At 42.1% G+C, this 19,664-nt stretch overlaps 1 protein-coding gene across 1 annotated transcript in view; it reads right to left on the reverse strand.

Annotated features, from left to right (window-relative positions):
- MCM6 (minichromosome maintenance complex component 6) overlaps positions 1-17,503 on the reverse strand; it is a 36,329-nt gene extending 18,826 nt beyond the window's left edge. The window contains exons 1-9 of the mRNA XM_002812444.6: positions 17,137-17,503; positions 13,603-13,749; positions 11,161-11,271; positions 9,540-9,789; positions 7,493-7,658; positions 7,062-7,207; positions 5,931-6,081; positions 3,251-3,392; positions 5-146 (exon numbers count right to left, since the gene is read on the reverse strand). Coding sequence (XP_002812490.2) covers positions 5-146; positions 3,251-3,392; positions 5,931-6,081; positions 7,062-7,207; positions 7,493-7,658; positions 9,540-9,789; positions 11,161-11,271; positions 13,603-13,749; positions 17,137-17,243 — 1,362 coding nt within the window. The 5' untranslated portion in view covers positions 17,244-17,503. The remainder of the gene's footprint in view (positions 1-4; positions 147-3,250; positions 3,393-5,930; positions 6,082-7,061; positions 7,208-7,492; positions 7,659-9,539; positions 9,790-11,160; positions 11,272-13,602; positions 13,750-17,136) is intronic.
- Positions 17,504-19,664: the final 2,161 nt, after the last annotated feature.

The raw sequence follows: 19,664 nt of genomic DNA on the forward strand, positions 1-19,664 counted from the left end.
TTACATTATCAGCCAACATCAAAGCTCCAGCCTCAATGACAAACTCATGAGATTCTTCATCTCTCACAACAGCTGCTGTTAAGCCAGCAGCACTGGACGCTTTGCCACTGGTGTAGACAGCTCTGGGGCTGAACTCCTCCACGTGCCTGTTCAAGGTTATCATATAAAGACTCATTAATATGTGACTGTACAGCACCCTTCCCAGGAAAACCAGCAGAAGAGTTTAAATTACTGAAAGAACATTTGAGAGCTTAAGCTTAAGCAATTCATAAAGACACATGCCACAGACTAAATGGGAAGGTTTATCTCCCTCGGCTTTTGTTTTCTTTTTTTTTTTTTTTGAGATGGAGTCTCGCTCTGTCACCAGACTGGAGTGCACTGTCACAATCTCAGCTCACTGCAACCTCCACCTCCTAGGTTCAGGCGATTCTCATGCCTCAGCCTCCCGAGTAGCTAGGATTACAGGCGTGCGCCATCATGCCTGGCTAATTTTTGTATTTTCAGAGTTAATACCTGATAAAAATATCAATTTTTTAAAAAATTGAGACAGAGTCTTACTATATCGCCCAGGCTGGAGTGCAGTGGTGTGATTTCAGCTCACGGCAACCTTTGACACCTGGGTTCAAATAATTCTCCTGCCTCAGCCTCCCGAGTAGCTGGGATTACAGGTGTGCGCCACTGTGCCTGGCTAATTTTTGTATTTTTAGTAGAGATGGGGTTTCACCATGTTGGCCAGGCGGTCTCGAACTCCTGACCTCAGGTGATCTCGTACTCCTGACCTCAGGTGATCGGCCTACTTCGGCCTCCCAAAGTGCTGGGATTATAGGTGTGAGCCACCACACCTAGCCTAAAACATCAATTTTATTTATTTATTTTTAAATTTTATTTATTTATTTAGACAAAGTCTTGCTCTGTCGCCCAGGCTGGAGTGCAGTGGCTTGATCTCGGCTCACTCCAAGCTCCGCCTCCCGGGTTCATGCCATTCTCCTGCCTCAGCTTCCCGAGTAGCTGGGGCTACAGGCGCTCGCCACCACACCCGGCCAATTTTTTTTGTATTTTTAGTAGAGATGGGGTTTCACTGTGTTAGCCAGGACGGTCTCGATCTCCTGACCTCGTGATCCACCCACCTCGGCTTCCCAAAGTGCTGGGATTACAGGCATGAGCCACCGCGCCTGGCTAAAACATCAATTTTAAAAGAAGTCTTTAATAGTAATAAATAGCAACAATCATCTATCAGAAGGCCTTGCAATTAAAAATAAAACGAAACAAAACTAGATATGGGGGTTATTCCAGAAATGCAAGATTGGTTTAACATCTGAAAATCAATCAATATGCTAAATTAATAAAAGAACTACATGACCACCTAAATAGATGTAGAAAAAGCATTTGACAAAATCCAACACCTTTTCATTACAAAAACCAAACAAACTAGGAATAGAGGAGGTTTTCCTAAGTCTAATAAAGGGTTTTTTCTTTAACCTGACAAAGGGCATCTATGAAAACCCACAGAAAACATCAAACTTAAAGGTGAAAGGCTGAATGTTTTGCCCCTAAGATCAGGAATAAGACATGGATGTCTGCTCTTGCCACTTCTATTCAACATTATACTGATGGCTCTAATCAAGGGCAATTAGGCAAGAAAAAAAGGCAGCCAGATTGGATACTCCGACTATCATTATATACAGATTTTATACATAGAAAATGCTATGGAATTCACTAAGACTGTCACATACCACATGATACCGTTACCAGAGGCAACATTGTAGTACATCTTTTTTTGGAGGGGACAGAGAATGACAAGAAAAAAAAAAAAAAGAATCCTTTGTAACACAGGACTACCATCTTAAAATCTAAAACTGTTTGTGATACGTTCAAAAGAAATATTTAATCATAAAACTCCAAACCAACTAAAAATGTTCAATATTCTAAAATGGTACTATGTTACAAATTTCCAAAACAAAGAAAAGGCAGCTTGATGTAGTATGAAGTACACGTTTTGCAGGCAACCGTATCTGAATTTTAATATTCATGGCTCAGTGTCACCTTTCACCTACAAGAAAGTGGGCAAATTTCTTGCAGGCTTGGAGACGTTTTGACTCCCTGAAAAAAAGGGAATAATACACATGCCTGTCTGGGTGCTGCTAGAGTAAGACATAACACATATACAGCACCGAGAACATGGTAGGTGCTCAGAAACTTGTTGCTTTTATTTTGGGCCCTAAGTTTCTTAAAAATTTGAAAGTAACCAATATTTATTATAGCTTCTAAAAACAGTCAAAAATGGTGTTCACACTGACAAAGTTAACATAAAATATCTCATAGCATTCCCTTTGGAAAGTACATCCTATTTTATTTTTATTTTTATTTTTTTGAGACGGAGTCTCGCTCTGTTGCCCAGGCTGGAGTGCAGTGGCACAATCTCGGCTCACCGCATGCTCCGCCTCCCGGGTTCACGCCATTCTCCTGCCTCAGCCTCTCGAGTAGCTGGGACTACAGGTGCCCGCCACCACGCCCAGCTAATTTTTTGTATTTTTAGTAGAGACAGGGTTTCACCGTGTTAGCCAGGATGGTCTCGATCTCCTGACCTCGTGATCCGCCCGCCTCGGCCTCCCAAAGTGCTGGGATTACAGGCATGAGCCACGGCGCCCGGCCAGTACATCTTATTTTAAAACCTTACAAATGTTTGTATTCTTAGTCTCAACAATTCTGTATCTAGCAATTTACCCAGAGGAAACAAACAAAAAATGTATATAACATTATGATGTTCACTGCATCTATATTGGTAATTATTATAATAAACTATCCTGTTAAATTTAACAGGGCTAAGAAAATGATTTTGTAAGTTATAGTATACCAACAAAAAAAGACAATTGTGAAAATGACAAACTCATGAGATTTTTCCATGCGAAAAGAAACATGGAAAAAATGTTTACGGAAAATTGAAATTACAAGTATGTATAATATGATTTACAATAATGAAAATACGTAATTCATATATTCAAAGACTTTTATACAAAGATATTATACAAAGACTAAAGAGTTCAATGTGAGATTGGTATTACAGGCAATTTTTCCCTAGTCTAAAAAATTGTACAATGTTGCCATATCTTTAATCTATGAGAATTATATATTCAACATAGTCATAATTTACACTCCTAGTAAGGCCATACTGACTGCATTCTTGGTAGCACAGCCAGTCTGGGAACTATGTACACTTTTCCCTGCTACACTGTATCAGGCAAATGCTTACTTGAGAAATTGGCTCTTAGCTGTACTTGGGTCACCAACAATGCAAACATTTATGTCCCCTCGAAGAGAGGTCCCTTCTCCTGTTGTCTTTGGAACACCACCAAAGAGCATCAGCAGGACACCCCGTTTTACTTCATCATTGCCTGAAATGAAAAGAAGCTACAGATGAAAAACTAATTTTTCAACATGAAGTTAAACACTTTCAGAGGAAACAGTAAAGGCATGTTTACCAACCAAAAGGCAGAGTCAGCTAAAGCAAAGCATAAAACTGGAGTAATAACACCTGGCTTCCGATCTTGGTTCTTGTTCTGTGGACTCAGTCACCTAAACCACTGTTCCAGTGTTTTCTCCTACACCACAGATGTCACCGTGCCAGTGCTCACCATCCTAAGAGCCTTTATGTGTCCATGAGTCCTACTTCCTACACAAAACCTTACCCAGTGCCTTAGCCCTCAAAGATCTCTCCTGATAAATGAACTATGTCCACCAAGGCCTACCACATTTGCTAGTCCTTTTTAATGCCAGTTCTTATAGTTCTGTCAAGAGTTTGAGGAAATGGTTCATAACACTTTTCTATCACCTACAGTGACCAGCACTGAATAAATATATGTTAACTGAATTCATGTGGATTAAATAAAATGCTGAATGCAATTTACAGCTGCTTAGTTCATAAATCCAATAAGAAGGAAAAATTTTTTTTTTTTTTTTTTTGAGACGGAGTCTCGCTCTGTTGCCCAGGCTGGAGTGCAGTGGCGCGATCTCGGCTCACTGCAACCTCCGCCTCCCGGGTTCAAGCAATTCTCCTGCCTAAGCCTCCTGATCAGCTGGGATTACAGGCGAGCACCACTACGCCCAGCTAATTTTTATATTTTTAGTAGAGATGGGGTTTCACCATGTTGTCCAGGCTGTTCTTGAACTCCTGACCTCGTGATTCACCCGCCTCAGCCTCCCAAAGTGCTGGGATTACAGGCGTGAGCCACTGCGCCCGGCCAGGAAAAACAATTTTCTTAAAAAAGAACACTGTGCTATTAAAAGAAACATTTTTCTGTGGAATTATCGACTCTCTGAACTCCATCAACAAAGTGCTATGCAAATTTACACAAGGCATTCCTTAAAGCAGAAAATTAGGCTGGGTGTGGTGGCTTACGCCTGCAATCCGAGCACTTTGGAAGGCCAAGGAGGGAGGACTGCTTGAGCCCAGAGGTTTGAGACCAGCCCAGTCAACATGGTGAAACCCCATCTCTAAAAAAAAAAAATTTTTTTTAATTAGCTGGGCATGGTGGCAGGCACCTGTAGTCCCAGCTAATTTCGGGGCTGTGGTGGGGAATCGTTTAAGCCCAGGAGGTTGCGGCTGTAGTAGGCCATGTTTGCTGTCACTGCACTCCAGCCTGGCCAAGAGTGAGACCCTAACAAAACAAAACAAAACAAAAGCAAAACAGGTAGAAAACTAAAAATCCATTCCACAAACAAAACTTCTTTGACTTATATTTACATAGAAAAAAAGGGCCGGACGCAGTGGCTCATGCCTGTAATCCCAGCACTTTGGGAGGCCAAGGTGGACGGATCACTTGAGGTCAGGAGTTCAAGACCAGCCCGGCCAACATGGCGAAACCCCATCTCTACTAAAAATACAAAAATTAGCCGAGTGTTGTGGGGCAATCCTGCAATCCCAGCTACTCGTGAGGCTGAGGCAGGAGAATCGCTTGAACCCGGGAGGCAGAGGTTGCAGTGAGCTGAGATCATACCACTGCACTCCAGCCTGGGCGACAGAGCAAGACTCTGTCTCAAAATAAAATAGAATAAAAAAAGATTTAAAAAGGTTGAGTTCTTACCATAATCCCAATTGAGTATGGAAGACAAGGATGGAAGAGTTCCAAGATAAAGCATCAGGCCTAAAATTTTAGTCATAGCCTTCAAAACACAGCTAGCAACCAAGAGTCAGGAAAATGTGAAAGAAACTGCCAAAGGTATAGACAGAACAAGTAACCAATCATAAACACTCCATTTCGGTAAATAAAAAGACAAACAAGAGCCAAGTGTGGTGACCTACACCTGTAATCCCAGCTACTGGGGAGGCTGGAGGTAGGGTTGCTTTAGCCCAGGAGGGAGTGCTTCAGCCTAAACATAGCAAAACCCTGTCTCTAAAACGCACACACACACACACCCGCCCCCCCCAACCACAACAAGGCCAGGAGACTAGTCTAGCATATGGAAACACACTTAAGTGCAGTTCTGTCATAAGGCCAGGAAATAAGATGACAAAATAACTTTTCCTTAAAAAAGAAAAATTGTGATAAAAATACATAATAAAACGTATCATTTTAACCATTTTTCAGTGTATAGTTCAGTGGCAGTTAAGTACATTATGTTGTATAACTGTCACCACTATCCCTTTCCAGAACTTTGTCATCATCCCAAATAGCAACTTTATCCATTAAATAACTCATTTCTCCCATTCCCCCAGCCACTGATAACCTCTATCCTACCGTGTCTCTATGAATTTGCACGTTACAGGTACCTCGTATAAGTGAAATCATGTACCTGTCCTTTTGTAAATGACCTCTTTTAGACCCACTAAAAACTTTCACAGTCTGATTTATGTGCTTTCAGAAATCACTTGTGGCTGTTTATAATCGTTATTTTCATTTCAAGTTTATGGTACAAATGGATGGAATTCTTACCATGTATAGTAGGGAACAGGCTGGTACAAAGATTGTGGTATAGATTTTTATCTTGACTCATCTCAAACACTTTCTCCCATTCTTTCACAGTCATTTGGTTCTTAATGCTCTCAGCTGTCTGTTCCTCATCTCTGAGCTCTTTCCCCCCAAACTAACGGTAGAGAACAAAGGAAGAATCATTAGTATAGAAGCAGTCAAAAGAGCATAAAGGAGAAGAAACTTCATTACGAACACAACATAGCGTGGGAAGTCAACCTCACAATTTATTGACTGTAAAGGTTTAAAAAAAAAAAAGAAACAAAACAATTCCCCAAACCAGTAAGCCCTCAGTTAACAAAGACACTTAAGGGTATGTCATTCGTCCAGTGAGTTAAATAGAAAAAAAGCTACCTGAATGCTCAAGAGATAAGCCATAGCAGAATGTTAATCACTGATATAAAGATGCAAATAAAATAAAAGAATATTATGTTCACTCCCCTTTTCCAATACTGAACTATTTTCCAAACTCCCATTTATGACACAGAATCAAGTTAACTGAACAATACTGCCAGGGGTTCACCATTCTCAGAAGTTTACTTCCCAGATTACTAATCTTTTTATTTATATTTCCTCCAGAAGAATAACAGAGGAACTGTGAAACTTTAAAACAAAAAACAGCGTGGATAATTTGTACCACCGCACTTAAAAGCATTGAGATTTTATGTAAGACATCAAATAAGACTTTTTTTCAAGATCAGAAAGACAAATATCAAAAGATCTGGTTTTAAAACTCATCAAATCTTAACCCCATCCCGTGCTCTTAACATTGATGAGACAGCCCAGATGTTTCAGAATCCTATCACTTTGTGGCAGCCTCAGGGTAGGTGTTTCTTAAGCTGTCACTCTACTAAGACTCACTGTTGGCCTGCCTGGCCAACAGAGCAAGACCTCATCTCTAAAAAAATTTTTTAAATTAGCTGGGTGCAGTGAATCACACCTATAATCCCAGCTACTCAGGAGGTTGAGACGGTAGGATCACTTGAGCCCAGAAAGTGGAGGCTACCGTGAGCCATGACTTTGCCATTGCACTCCAGCCTAGGTGACAGAGAGAGACTGTTTCAAAAACAAACAAAAACCCCCAAAACGACTGACCCTTGGGTTGGTTGGCGCAACACAGCAGGCAAGAAAGACCAGCCTGTAAGAAAGGTCCCTAACACCAAGGGCTCGGAGTCCTCGAATGCCTTCTGTCTCATATCCATCAACACCACTGACACGGGAATTAGTTTCTGCACGTGCTCCTGAAACAGAATGATAGGTTGTTTCACAACTTAAATATTAAAGGTGCTGAACATCAAAATTGCTCAAATAAATGAAAGCTATAAATCCAAAGACTTCACTTAAGCCTTGAACACTTTCAGAATAGCACCATTTGTGGCAAAACCAATTTGTTTTTATTCTCATCACACTTCCTTGCTCAGCTTCTGATTGGTAGCCAAAAAGAAGACAATGAAGATGTGGGAAGCTAGATACTTTGCAGTTTAGGTAACTTAGAACTTGTTAAATTTGAGCCACAGATTACTGACCTGGTGTGCTAAGCTTGGAGACATCAGGCACAACAATCAGTGTCCCTGTAAAGTCACACTTGTCACCAGCTTGAGCTGATTCCACAGCTTCAGCCCTCAAAATTACTTCTAAACTGCGGGGGATACTCCCTCGAGGAAGCTCAGCTTGGGTCTCTTGAATACGAACCTGTAATACAGACAAACAACCAACCAAGAATGAGAAGCGATCCCTTTCAGATGCCATACAATCTAAATTAAATACCACAAATACTGACATATTCTAGACTATCTGACCCATTAGCAGACTTTTCACATGTACCAACATTTATCCTAAAAATTATCTACTCTAGAACTCCTTTTAGTCAAATAGTTCAATTTGGCAAGAGATTACATCTATTTAAAAACTTCATGCTGATTCAAGCAGCAGAGAAAATAAAACTTCACTTTTACTCTCATTAAAAAATAATTTTTTTCGTTGTTCAAAATGACTCCAAATATCTGTTCTATGTTCCATCTTCTCCTAAGCTTTAATTTTACAGAAAATTTCAAATACACCTTTTATACCCTCCACTTCAACACAACTGCTATTATTTATAGATACGTTTTTTCTTTTTTACTATATATTTGAACACAGTTGTAAACATCAAGAAACTTCACACCTAAATATTTTAGCATTCATCTCTAAGAATAAAGACAATCTTCTGTTACAATACCATTATCACAACCAAGATAATTAAACAATATTTAATTTCATAAAATTACATATATTCTATTATCTAGTCTGTCTTCAAATGTCTTGTCAAGATTGTCCTTTATACAGTTGTGTTTTCCCCCCCAAACTAAGACCCAATCTAGACTCACACTTTATAAGATAAGGCATCTCCTACCCAAAGCTGTTGGTAGAATACGTGCATCTTATAAGCTACCAGGTTAATGTAACAAAGCTAAATAAGGAGAATGATTATCAGAGCAATATAAATAATATTAAATTCATCTGATAATAATTATTCCATACTTGAGCTGCTTCAACTTTTCTTTCCTTTTTGTATGTCCCATAAAATTAAGTCCTGCTGAAATCTGAGGGTCCCCTTCATTCTTACTACTGCCATCTATCACCTCTTGCCCAGGTAACTGAAATTGCCTACTACCCTCTGTTAAGCCTATCATGGACTTATTTAGTTTCCTTTAAAAAAAAAAAAACACACAGGCCGGGTGCAGTGGCTCACGCCTGTAATCCCAGCACTTTGGGAGGCCGAGGCAGGCGGATCATGAAGTCAGGAGATCGAGACCATCCTGGGTTAACACGGTGAAACCCCGTCTCTACTAAAAATACAAAAAATTAGCCGAGCATGGTGGTGGGCACCTGTAGTCCCAGGTACTCAGGAGGCTGAGGCAGGAGACTGGCGTGAACCCGGGAGGCGGAGCTTGCAGTGAGTGGAGATCACGCCACTGCACTCCAGCCTGGGTGACAGAGAGAGACTCTGTCTCAAAAAAACAAAAAAACAAAACAAACACACACCCACACACACAAACTACCTTCCCACTATATTCCCACTGCTTATTAAGATAGGCTCAAACTCCTCGGCCTAAGATTTAGGGATCCAAGTACCTCCAGGTCTCACATCAAATCATCTCTCAGATGATCTCCAATTTGGCTCCTTTACTTCAATCATGATACTCCTCATTGCTTCCAAGCTAGCCTGTCCTATTCATGCTTTCCTTTCTATGCAGCAAATGGAAATCTTACACTAACAAGTTGCTATTTCTTTAAGTTTTCTTAACTCCAGTTCATAATAACAACCACCACCACCTAGTTACCATTTATTCTTTGACAAATACATCTTGTCAGTCTTAAGGAACTTCCAAGTTATTGAAAGTTAAAACAAATGTATATACTAACAATTACAATTTACATGAACAGTTTTGGGCTTAACTTTGTAGTCATTTTGATGATGCTTAACTTATATAAAAATTGAGTTGAACATTATCTAAATAAGCTATTGCAAGGGCCTAGAAGTGAATTATTATCATAGATGGACTCTGATCTAAACAGATGTTAAATAAATACCTTTTGAAAATCAACAAATCTTGATTTATTTGTATCCAGTAAGAATCTCCTCCTGTTGGCACAAACTGGATTTCGGCAGATGTTTGGCTGTGTGTATTTGAACTGCTGTTCTACATCCCTGATCACTGTCTGACAGTCCAAGCACAGAAAAGTTCCGCTCACAAGCTCTGGGTGAACTGGGTGAGTCCGCACCACCTGCCCACTGATGCGAGTGAGCAAACCAATTCTGGATGAGGTGAGCTCTCGAATCCTGTTTAAAGACAAATGTCCCATTAGTAAACATTCATATCTTAACTAAGAATCTTTCCATTTTAGTGAGAGGGTATTCAAAGATAATTTATGTTTTAAAAAAAAATTCAAGAGACAAGGGATTCTTTGGACTTTCCTATAAGAATAATTTAGTCAACGTGCCCATTCCTAAATTATATGATGTATATGTATCCAGAACAAAATATATAAATGAATAAACTAAAGGATGCCAAAAAAATGAAAATTAAAATTATAAAACAGAACGGGCTGAGCCGCTTGTAATCCCAGCACTTCGGGAGACCAAGGCGGGCGGATCATGAGGTCAAGAGATCAAGACCATCCTGGCCAACATGGTGAAACCCCATCTCTACTAAAAATACAAAAACTAGCCAGTCGAGGTGGCAGGTGCCTGTAATCCCAGCTACTCGGGGGGCCGAGGCAGGAGAATTTTGAACCTGGGAGGCGGAGGGTGCAGTGAGCCAAGATCGTGCCACTGCACTCCAGCCTGGGTGACAGAGCAAGACTCTGTCTCAGAAAAAAAAAAAAACAGAATGATCCTGTTCTTGTTTTATATGCTTTTTTGCTTACCTGCAATTTCTAAAAAAAGCATGTGTCACATAATAATCCTATCATGAGAAAAAATTTTGTACTCAAAGTTCAGAAACACTTCCTTTACAAACCCATTTTATGTGAAATACTTAAGTAATTTTATAAAGTAATTTCAGTAGTTTAACTTTTCAAAATATCACTTCAATTTTATCCAGTAAATTTATTCTTAAAATAACTGCCAAAGGGGTGTTTGAAAATTATGCATTTAAACAGACAAAAATTTCCAGAGATTCAGGAATTTCTAGAATTTTATATTTTCTCCCTTGATCAATTTTCTCCCAAATCTCCCTAAAAGGTGCCCTCAAATGTAATAATCCTAAAAATTTGCTTCACTCCCTTTACATCTAATCCTATCTCCATAGGAAAATACATTTCTCCAAAACTAAACTTTCTGGATAACTGGGTATAACTCCTACAAAAGTCAACCTTCTACAAAATCTGAATGCAAACCACTATTTTTTCTTCCTGGTATTTTACAGCATCAATTTTGTAAGTACTTGTTTTATAATTATTGTGATTATCAATTATGAAAAAGTAATTTTACAGCAACAAACCTACTTTTTGCATGATTTAGGTAGAAAACCTAAGCCAAAAGACTTCACAGACAAGGAAACTGAGGCTCAGGGAGGTAAAAGTGATTTGTATAAAGTTAAATAGTCAGCTAATAGCAGATCAAGGCAATCTCTCAGGTTTTCTGACTACCAGCTAAATGGTACCTATACCATTTGGTGAATCCCTTTTTTTCCAGAGAAGGGTTTCTTACTTGTGTCTGGTAGGCAGGTCTTGGAATGCAATATAAAAATCCTTGGCAAGAGGGATCTCTTTACGGTCTTTGACGAATGTTTTCAAGGCCCGACACAGGTAAGGGTAAACTCTGAAAAACAAAAAAGTCAACTGATACCTTAGAGGTTTACCAAGGCCTCCTTCCCTTTACATACCTACCAACAGCCGAGATTAAGGAATTTCATCTGGTTACAACTAAGCCTTAGAACTTAACTGTGCAGGACACTTCTATTATCTAGTCTAGGTTTAGGACCCTCTTTCAGTTCTCTCCTATCCCACCGAAACACTAAATATAAAATGTCACACCATACCTGATTATCATACAGCACATAAATAATCATATAGCACCCACACTGTTGGCCATTCCTCTGTCCAAGATGACTAGCTGAACAATCATCTTGTCAATATTATGCTCAATACTGTGAATTTTCTGTGGGCTGTTTATGACTTAGTAAGTCAGGTGTCAAGTCAGTCTATTTCTTTGGTTTCATTCTGAGACAAAGTCTCTCTCTGTCACCCAGACTGGAGTGCAGTGGCACGATCACAGCTCACTGCAGCCTCAATCTACCTAGGCTCAGGTGATCCTCCCATCTCAGCTTGCTGAGTAGCTGGCACTACAGGCATGCACCACCATGCCCAGCTAATTTTTGTGGGTTTTTTTGTAGAAATGGGATTTCACCATGTTGTCCAGGCTGGTCTCAAACTCCTGAGCTCAAGTGATCTATGCACCTCAGCCTCCCAAAGTGTTAGGATTACAGGTGTGAGCCACATCTGGCTGGTTTGATAAGAAATGGATGAGGACAGGAGAAGTATTTGTGCACTAATGTGAGAACAAATTGGCAAAAATGCTCCATTTGACTGGTGAGAGTGAAGTATGCATGTCCTTTTGATGTAAGTTTCTAATACCTACTCCAGCTTAGTTTGTTTAAGAAGTGGGGTCTGAAAGCCCTCTAAAAAAGGCGCTACTCTCAGGAAAGAGAACTGCTGCCTGGCTTGTGCACGAGGCATGGCACAGCTGCTTCTACCACCAGGCTTGATTGTCTACCTCTCCCTCATTTGTCAGTGCTATAACTTCTACTGCTGCAGGCTTTCATAATAAATCCTGTTGCTTACTTACCCCTCCAATTATTCTTGATCATCAGCTATGACTAGGAACACAGACAAATCCACCATCTCCTAATCTAACAAGAAATGAACAAGACTGTGCCTCCTTATCCCTGGGTTTTCATTTATCTTTCACAACTGTCCACAATTTATTTTAACCTGATTCTATTTCTATAGATTGTCACATTCATCTAATCCTAATATAAAGAAAGTCTTGTGTGCAAAGATGTTTCTTGCTGTATATAACAAGTCAAAACAAAATAAAAGCCTTCTATTAAATATAATGTCTAACCACAGTATTTCTACCAAAAAACCACAATTGGAGCTATTAGTATGATTTTAGGAAATTTTATATGAATTTGAGTAATTTCATACACAGTACACACACAAAGACAACAAAATGTGACAGAAGACCCTTACAAGACTCTGCACTTGCAGACTTGGAAGGCTCCTGGAACTTTGTTGTAGCAGACCTGCTAATGACGGTGGTGGATTACAAGTGTATAAGCAATTTAATTCTCCTTACTTTTCTCTATTTTCTACAATATATACCTATTACTTTTATAAGCGAAAACAACATTAAACTTTAAGGGAACAAGAAGTACAACAACGTCAATGCTGTAAAGATATCCCCAGTACAAGAAAAGGACCCACACAAACACCTATTCCTGTGGGGAAAAAGGATCAATGGAATGACACAAAAGTAAGTACAGTTTCCCTCTTGGGAAAACTATATAGAAAGCAAAGATTTTCAACATTTGTATTTGAAAAAAAAAAGTTCAGCTCTGGCCGGGCGCGGTGGCTTACGCCTGTAATCCCAGCACTTTGGGAGGCTGAGGCAGGCGGATCACCTGAAGTCAGGAGTTGGAGACCAGCCTGACCAACATGGTGACACCCTGTCTCTACTAAAAAATGTAAATAATTAGCCAGGAGTGATGGCGGGTGCCTGTAATCCCAGCTACTCGGGAGGCTGAGGCAGAAGAATCACTTGAACCCAGGAAGCAGAGGTTGCAGTGAGCCAAGATCGCGCCACTGCATTTCAGCCTGGGTGTGACAGAGCAAGACTCCGTCTCAAAAAAAAAAAAAAAAACAAAACCAAACCAACAACAACAAAAAAAAGTTCGGCTCTACAAAGGCCTACATGAAGTTCAGAGCAGTACTAAAATGACCACTGGCAGTATCAAAGCGCCTCTTCTCAGTGGGAAAAAACTGTGAAAGCTGCCCTTCTGCTACACGAGTGAACACTTACAGTCCAAGAAGAGCTGGCTTCCCGGATTTCAACCCCTATTCAAAGTAAAGAAGATTAATATGCCCATACCTATAGAACTCCTCTTGAATGGTGGTGGAAAGTTGCTGGTTAAATTGTTCCAGGTCCACAAAACTCACAACCAATGTGTTTCTCTCAGGACGAATCAGTTCCTCTGCTAATTGCAAGTACTTAATTTCTCCATCGCTGCTCTGAAACCTGCAGGTACATTCGAGTCAACTAGATTAAGGACACAGGCAGTACAAAGAACCTGAATGATAATTCAGAATATTAGTTAAAGTCCAACAACTAAGCTCAGACAGGCCCATGTTTGGCACTTCTGTAACTTGGGGCAAGTTACTCGTCCCTTCTGATATGGTTTGGCTATGTCCCCACCTAAATCTCGACTTGAATTCCCACATGTTGTGGGAGGGACCTGGTGGGAGTTAATTGAATCATGGGGACAAGCCTTTCCCCTGCTGTTCTGTGATAGTAAGTCTCACAAGATCTGATGGGTTTTAAAAAGAGGAGTTCCTCTGCACAAGCTCTCTTTGCCTGATGCCATCCACGTAAGACATCAGTGACTTGCTCCTCCTTGCCTTCCACCATGATTGTGAGGTTTAACTGCAACTAACAAAAAAACCCAACAAAACAACTAACTCTTCTTTTATTATTGTCATGTATAATTAAGATTGGAAAATGTTAAATCAAGAAATTCAGTCTCAAACCCAATGATTCCATTTCTGTAGGGAATTTGCAAACTAACAAATCAGTCAGGGATTTAAGAAGCAGAGTAGAAATAAGAATACATGGAAATGAGGTGTTTCACTGCCCAAGACAGTGAAACATGCACACTAAATAAAGCTGCTGGTATTTTTGCTTCTAAAGCCCAAGCAGGATATCATACAAATTTATTTGTTCCTTCAAACATAATATGCAGATTCGCTTTAAGAAAAAAATCAATTTCTCCTCCAAATACAGCATGTTCTGACTCCTTAAAATATTTGTTAAACAACTACGTGCAAAGCCCTATAACAGAGGTACCTGAGGCTGAAAACGGCAGTGTTGTTCCTGCCCTACGGTTAACTAACACTTTGTCTGTGTCTAGGGAGTTAGACATGTAAACAATGAAGACAGACAAGAAAGATGTTCCTGTTAATGAGAAGAACAAGAAATGTGCTAGGGTAATAGAAACTAATTCTGCCTAACAGAACATCTACAAGAATCATACATATAAAAGGTGGCGTTGGAATTCAGCTTCTGAAAGAGTTAAAAATTTCAAATGAAAACAGGTGGTGGAGTGACTGACTATAGATGATTGCAAGTATGTGATTAAGTCAGAGAAGGTAGGGGAGAAGTGTGGGTGATGACTGGGGTGTTTTTCTAAGACAAACAGGAAAGAGGAGTGGTGAAGAATTTGAACTTTATTCCACAAGCAATGGTGAATTAAAGTTTATTTTGTGACAGGGAGTTGGCATTTCTTTAAACAAAGTACAGAGATTATTTGTCTCATCATTATCATCTAGCTGCAAAGTCAAGGCACTTAGATTATTTGTTGAAATGAAACATTTATTGAAGAACCTTTGTAATGTGATGTGGTGGGTAGGTGGGGTTGAGGATGGAATTTGAATTCCAGACTAAGTAGCTGAGAGGTAAACGTGTTACACTGCCGGAGATAATGAAAAACAGCACCCTGGGAGCCTAAGGAAGAAAGGATTAGTGCCTCTCAAAAAGGTGTACAAGGTTTCACAAAGGTGTGAGTTTTTAGCTGGGCTTTGAAGGAGGAACTATCAGGCAGACAATAACATTGCCATAGGTAGCGAAATGGAAATTAAATTATGGTTTTAAGTATACCAAAATTTCATAAGACAGCATCATTATTCACAATAGCCAAAAGGTGGAATGAACCTGTGTCCACCGAATGGATAAGCAAAATGCAGTATATATACAGGTTGAGCAGCCCTCATCTGAAAATTTAAAATATGAAATGGTCCAAAATCTGAAACTTTTTGAGTGCTGAGATGATTTTCACTGGAGCATTTCAAATTAGGGATGCAATTGGTTAAGTATAATGTAAATATTCCAAATCTGAAAAAAAAATCCAAGATCCCAAACTCTTCTGGTCCCAAGCGTTTCAGAAAAGGGATACTCAATCTGTACAATGTTATTTAGCCTTCAAAAGTAAGGAAATTCTGACACATGCTACCTCGCAGAGGAACCTTGTAGACATTATGCTACACAAGCCAGACACAAAAGGACAAGTACTATACGCTTCCACTTATATGAGGTACCTAGAGTGGTCAAACTCATAATGAAAAGAAGCAGAGTGGTGGGTGACGGTGGCTGAGGGAGAGGGTAACGGAGGAGAGTTCGCGTTTAATGGGCACAGAATGTCAGTTTGGAAGATGAAAAGAGTTTGGAGCCGGACACGGTGGCTCACGCCTGTAATCCTAACACTTTGGGAAGCCCAGGCGGGTGGATCACCTGAGGTCAGGAGTTCAAGACCAGCCTGACCAACATGGAGAAACCCCATCTCTACTAAAATACCAAATTAGCCGGGCGTGGTGGCGCATCCCTGTAATTCCAGCTAGTAGGGAGGCTGAGGCAGGAGAATAGCTTGAACCCGGGAGGCGGAGGTTGCGGTGAGCTGAGATGGTGACATTGCACTCCAGCCTGGGCAACAAAGGGCTAAATTACGCCTAAAAAGAAAAAAAGAGTTTGGAGATGGGAGAGTGGTGACGGCTGCACAACGAGGTGAACGCACTTAGTGCCACTGGACTGTACACTTAAAAATGGCTAAAATGGTCAACTTTGTTATGTATATTTTACTAAAAAAGAACTTCATAAGCCATTCCAAACTGCTGACCCTTCATCCTGGAGGCTGTGGTGTATCTGCTCTAGGAAAAATAACCGGTGGGTGAGGCAAGCCAGGGAGGGAGGAGGTCGGGGTTATGAAGCTAGGAGCCCAGAGGCACAGAAAAAAAGAAGGGTAGAGAAAGGAAAGGAAGGCCAGAGGGAAAGGGGAGCAAGGGACCCAGAAGAAGGGATATGGTGAGCTACTCTCTACAGGACAGGGCTCCGTCCCCCAGGAGCTTTCAAACCACAGTTCACGCAGAAACTTTCATCAGCACAGGAGGCGAGGGTGGCCCGGGCCCTGCGCACCCCCACCCAGCACCAGGCTCCTGGCTGGGTGGCCCAGCAAGGCACCGACGGGATTCAATGGCACTTCGGCCTCCCACTCGACCCGGCCGCACCCAGCGGCCCAGTTAATATACTCAGCGAGCCCAGGTTTCCGCGCCGGTCACCGGGGGCCGTGCAAATACCAGGCTCGCGGGGTGGTGAGCATCAAGTGACAGAAGCAAAGCGCTGAGCACTCGGCACGAACGTCTTAGGGCTCGAGATGGGTTTTAGTCCAGAAAAACCCAGCCTGTGCCAGACTCCTCGCGGCTGCTGGGCTCGGAGCCTAAAGTTGGGGGGCGGGCGGGGAGGCGCTTCCCGGACGCGCGACCCCCAGGTTCCGGAACACCCGCCGCCCACACGGCACCGCCCGGCCCAGACACCGCAGGCTCCGGAGGCGGGCGAGGCCCCGGGCGCTCGCCGACTTACTCCTCCAAGAAGTCCAGGAACAGTTTCTGGCACTTCTCGGCCACCTCGTCGCGGACCTCCAGATGCTGACTGCCGGCGCCGGGCTCCGCTGCCGCCGCGAGGTCCATATTTGCCTAGCGCCGAGGATTCGCCTACGCCACGCTCGACCGCCACAAGTCGCTTCTTTCCAGACGCTGCAGCTTTGCGCGCGCCGCCGCCGCTTCCGCCCCGCCCCCTCTTCCGACCTGCAAGGCTGGAACCAATCGTGACACAAGAGCCGGAGATTTCGCGCCAAACCTGACCAATGAACGGCGCTTCTCCAAGAGCCCCCGGCCACGGAAAGGGATTTCGCGCCAAATGCAAAGCCCTTCTGGAAAAAGCCCATCTGCCTTTGCGCCTGCGCAGTGTAGACGTGGCCCGCGGGTATTTTTGGCTGCTGGAACAAGTTCGAATCAGAGGGTTTTGTCCGAGTGGTTTTTCAAATGTTCTTTAAATCATTCCACTGATATTAATTGAACGATCGGAGTAAGACTCTATGGAAGAGAAAAATGAGTAAGATTCAAATCTCCCGCTTCTGCTGTCTAGTTGGAGGAAATAATGGAAACCACAGTACAAAACTCTGTAAAAGAGTCAAAGAGATATCTAAACCTTGCATGGGTAAGGTGGCACAATTATTGTGGTGGTGCTGACCGAGGAAAATCAGCGAAATATTTGACATTGGCCGGGCGCGGTGGCTCACAACCTGTAATCCTAGCACTTTGGGAGGCCGAGGCGTGTGGATCACCTGAGGTCAGGAGTTCGAGACCAGCCTGGCCAACATGGGGAAACCCCGTCTCTCCTAAAAATACAAAAATTAGTCGGGCATGGTGGTGCATGCCTGTAATCCCAGCTACCCGGGTGGCCGAGGCAGGAGAATCACTTGAACCCGGGAGTAGGAGGTTGCAGTGGGCCGAGATCATGCCACTGCACTCCAGCCTGGACAACAGAGTGCGACTCCGTCTCAAGAAAGAAAGAAAGAAAGAAATATTTGACACTTTGATTAATCTTTTTTTTTCTTTTTCTTTTCTTTTTTTTTTTTCAGATGAAGTCTCACCCAGTCGCTCAGGCTCGAGAACAATGGCGCGATCTTGGGTCACTGCAACCTCCAGCTCCCGGGTCCAAGGGATTCTTCTGCCTCAGCCTCCTGAATAGCTGGGATTGTAGGCGCCCGCTACCATGCCCAGCCAATTTTTGTATTTTTAGTAGAGACAGGGTTTTTGCCATGTTGGCCAGGCTGCTCTTGAACTCCTGACCTCAGGTGATCTGCCTGCCTCGACCTCCCAAAGCGCTGGGATTACGGCCATGAGCCACAGCGCCCGGCCTTAATACCCTTCTTAAAATGCACTATTGGCTTGAGTTATCCTTATGTTTTTTTCCCCCATCTTTCCCTAACCATTTCACTTGGTTTTTCTGCCATCTCTTTGGCCATTCCTGGTTAGCATCCTTTGTAGGCCCCTCTCCTTCAGTGAGTCTTTTAAATGTTCTGGTTCCAGAGCCTTCTTTTCCCATAAAGTCGCTCTCTTCGGCGACTCCTTACACTCCCTTGGCGTTAATTAACGTCTGGGTACTGATGATATCAGACGTTATCTGATATCTATATGTGTATTTCACCAACCAGTACCTTTTTTTGGCCTCCAAGACATTAAGAGAAACGGGGACCACTTCCATTTTTTGAGGCTTGTTGCATATTAAAAATATTTTTTCTTCCTTTTCTTTTTTTGAGATGAGGTCTTGCTATGTTGTGCAGGCTGACCTTGAACACACCTGGTCTCCAGCAATCTGCCTGCATCCGCCTCCCGAGTAGCTGGGATTTCCTGCCACCACCAAATCCAACTTATTGAAAAATTTTTTCTTTTTCTTTTTTTTCTTTTCTTTCTTTCTTTCTTTCTTTTTTTTTTTTTTTTTTTTTTTGAGACAGTCTCGCTCTGTCATTAGGCTGGAGTGCAGTGGCACAATCTCGGATCACTGCAACCTCTGCCTCCCAGGTTCAAGCAATTCTCCTGCCTCAGCCTCCTGAGTAGCTGGGACTACAGGCGCACACCACCACGCCCGGCTAATTTTTTTGTTTTTGTTTTTTTGTTTTTGTATGTTAGTAGAGATGGGGTTTCACCATGTTGCCCAGGCTGGTCTCAAACTCCTGAGCTCAGGCAATTCGCCCACCTCGGCCTCCCAAAGTGCTAGGATTACAGGCATGAGCTACCGCGCCCGGCCTGAAAAGATTTTAAAATGCCAAACAGAATGGACAGAAGCTCAAGTAATTATTTTAACATATGTACAAATACACTATTCACAAGATATTTACAGAGTTTAACAAAAAAGCTCAATGCTGGTGTGTTGCTGTGTATCTGTAATTATATGTATTACCTCATTTGAAAATGAACACTTGGCCGGGCGCGGTGGCTCACGCCTGTAATCTCAGCACTTTGGGAGGCCGAGATGGGCGGATCACGAGGTCAGGAGATCGAGACCATCCTGGTTAACAGGGCGAAACCCTGTCTCTACTAAAAATA

Source organism: Pongo abelii, chromosome 11 (assembly GCF_028885655.2).
Source record: "Pongo abelii isolate AG06213 chromosome 11, NHGRI_mPonAbe1-v2.0_pri, whole genome shotgun sequence".
Taxonomy (NCBI): domain Eukaryota; kingdom Metazoa; phylum Chordata; class Mammalia; order Primates; family Hominidae; genus Pongo; species Pongo abelii.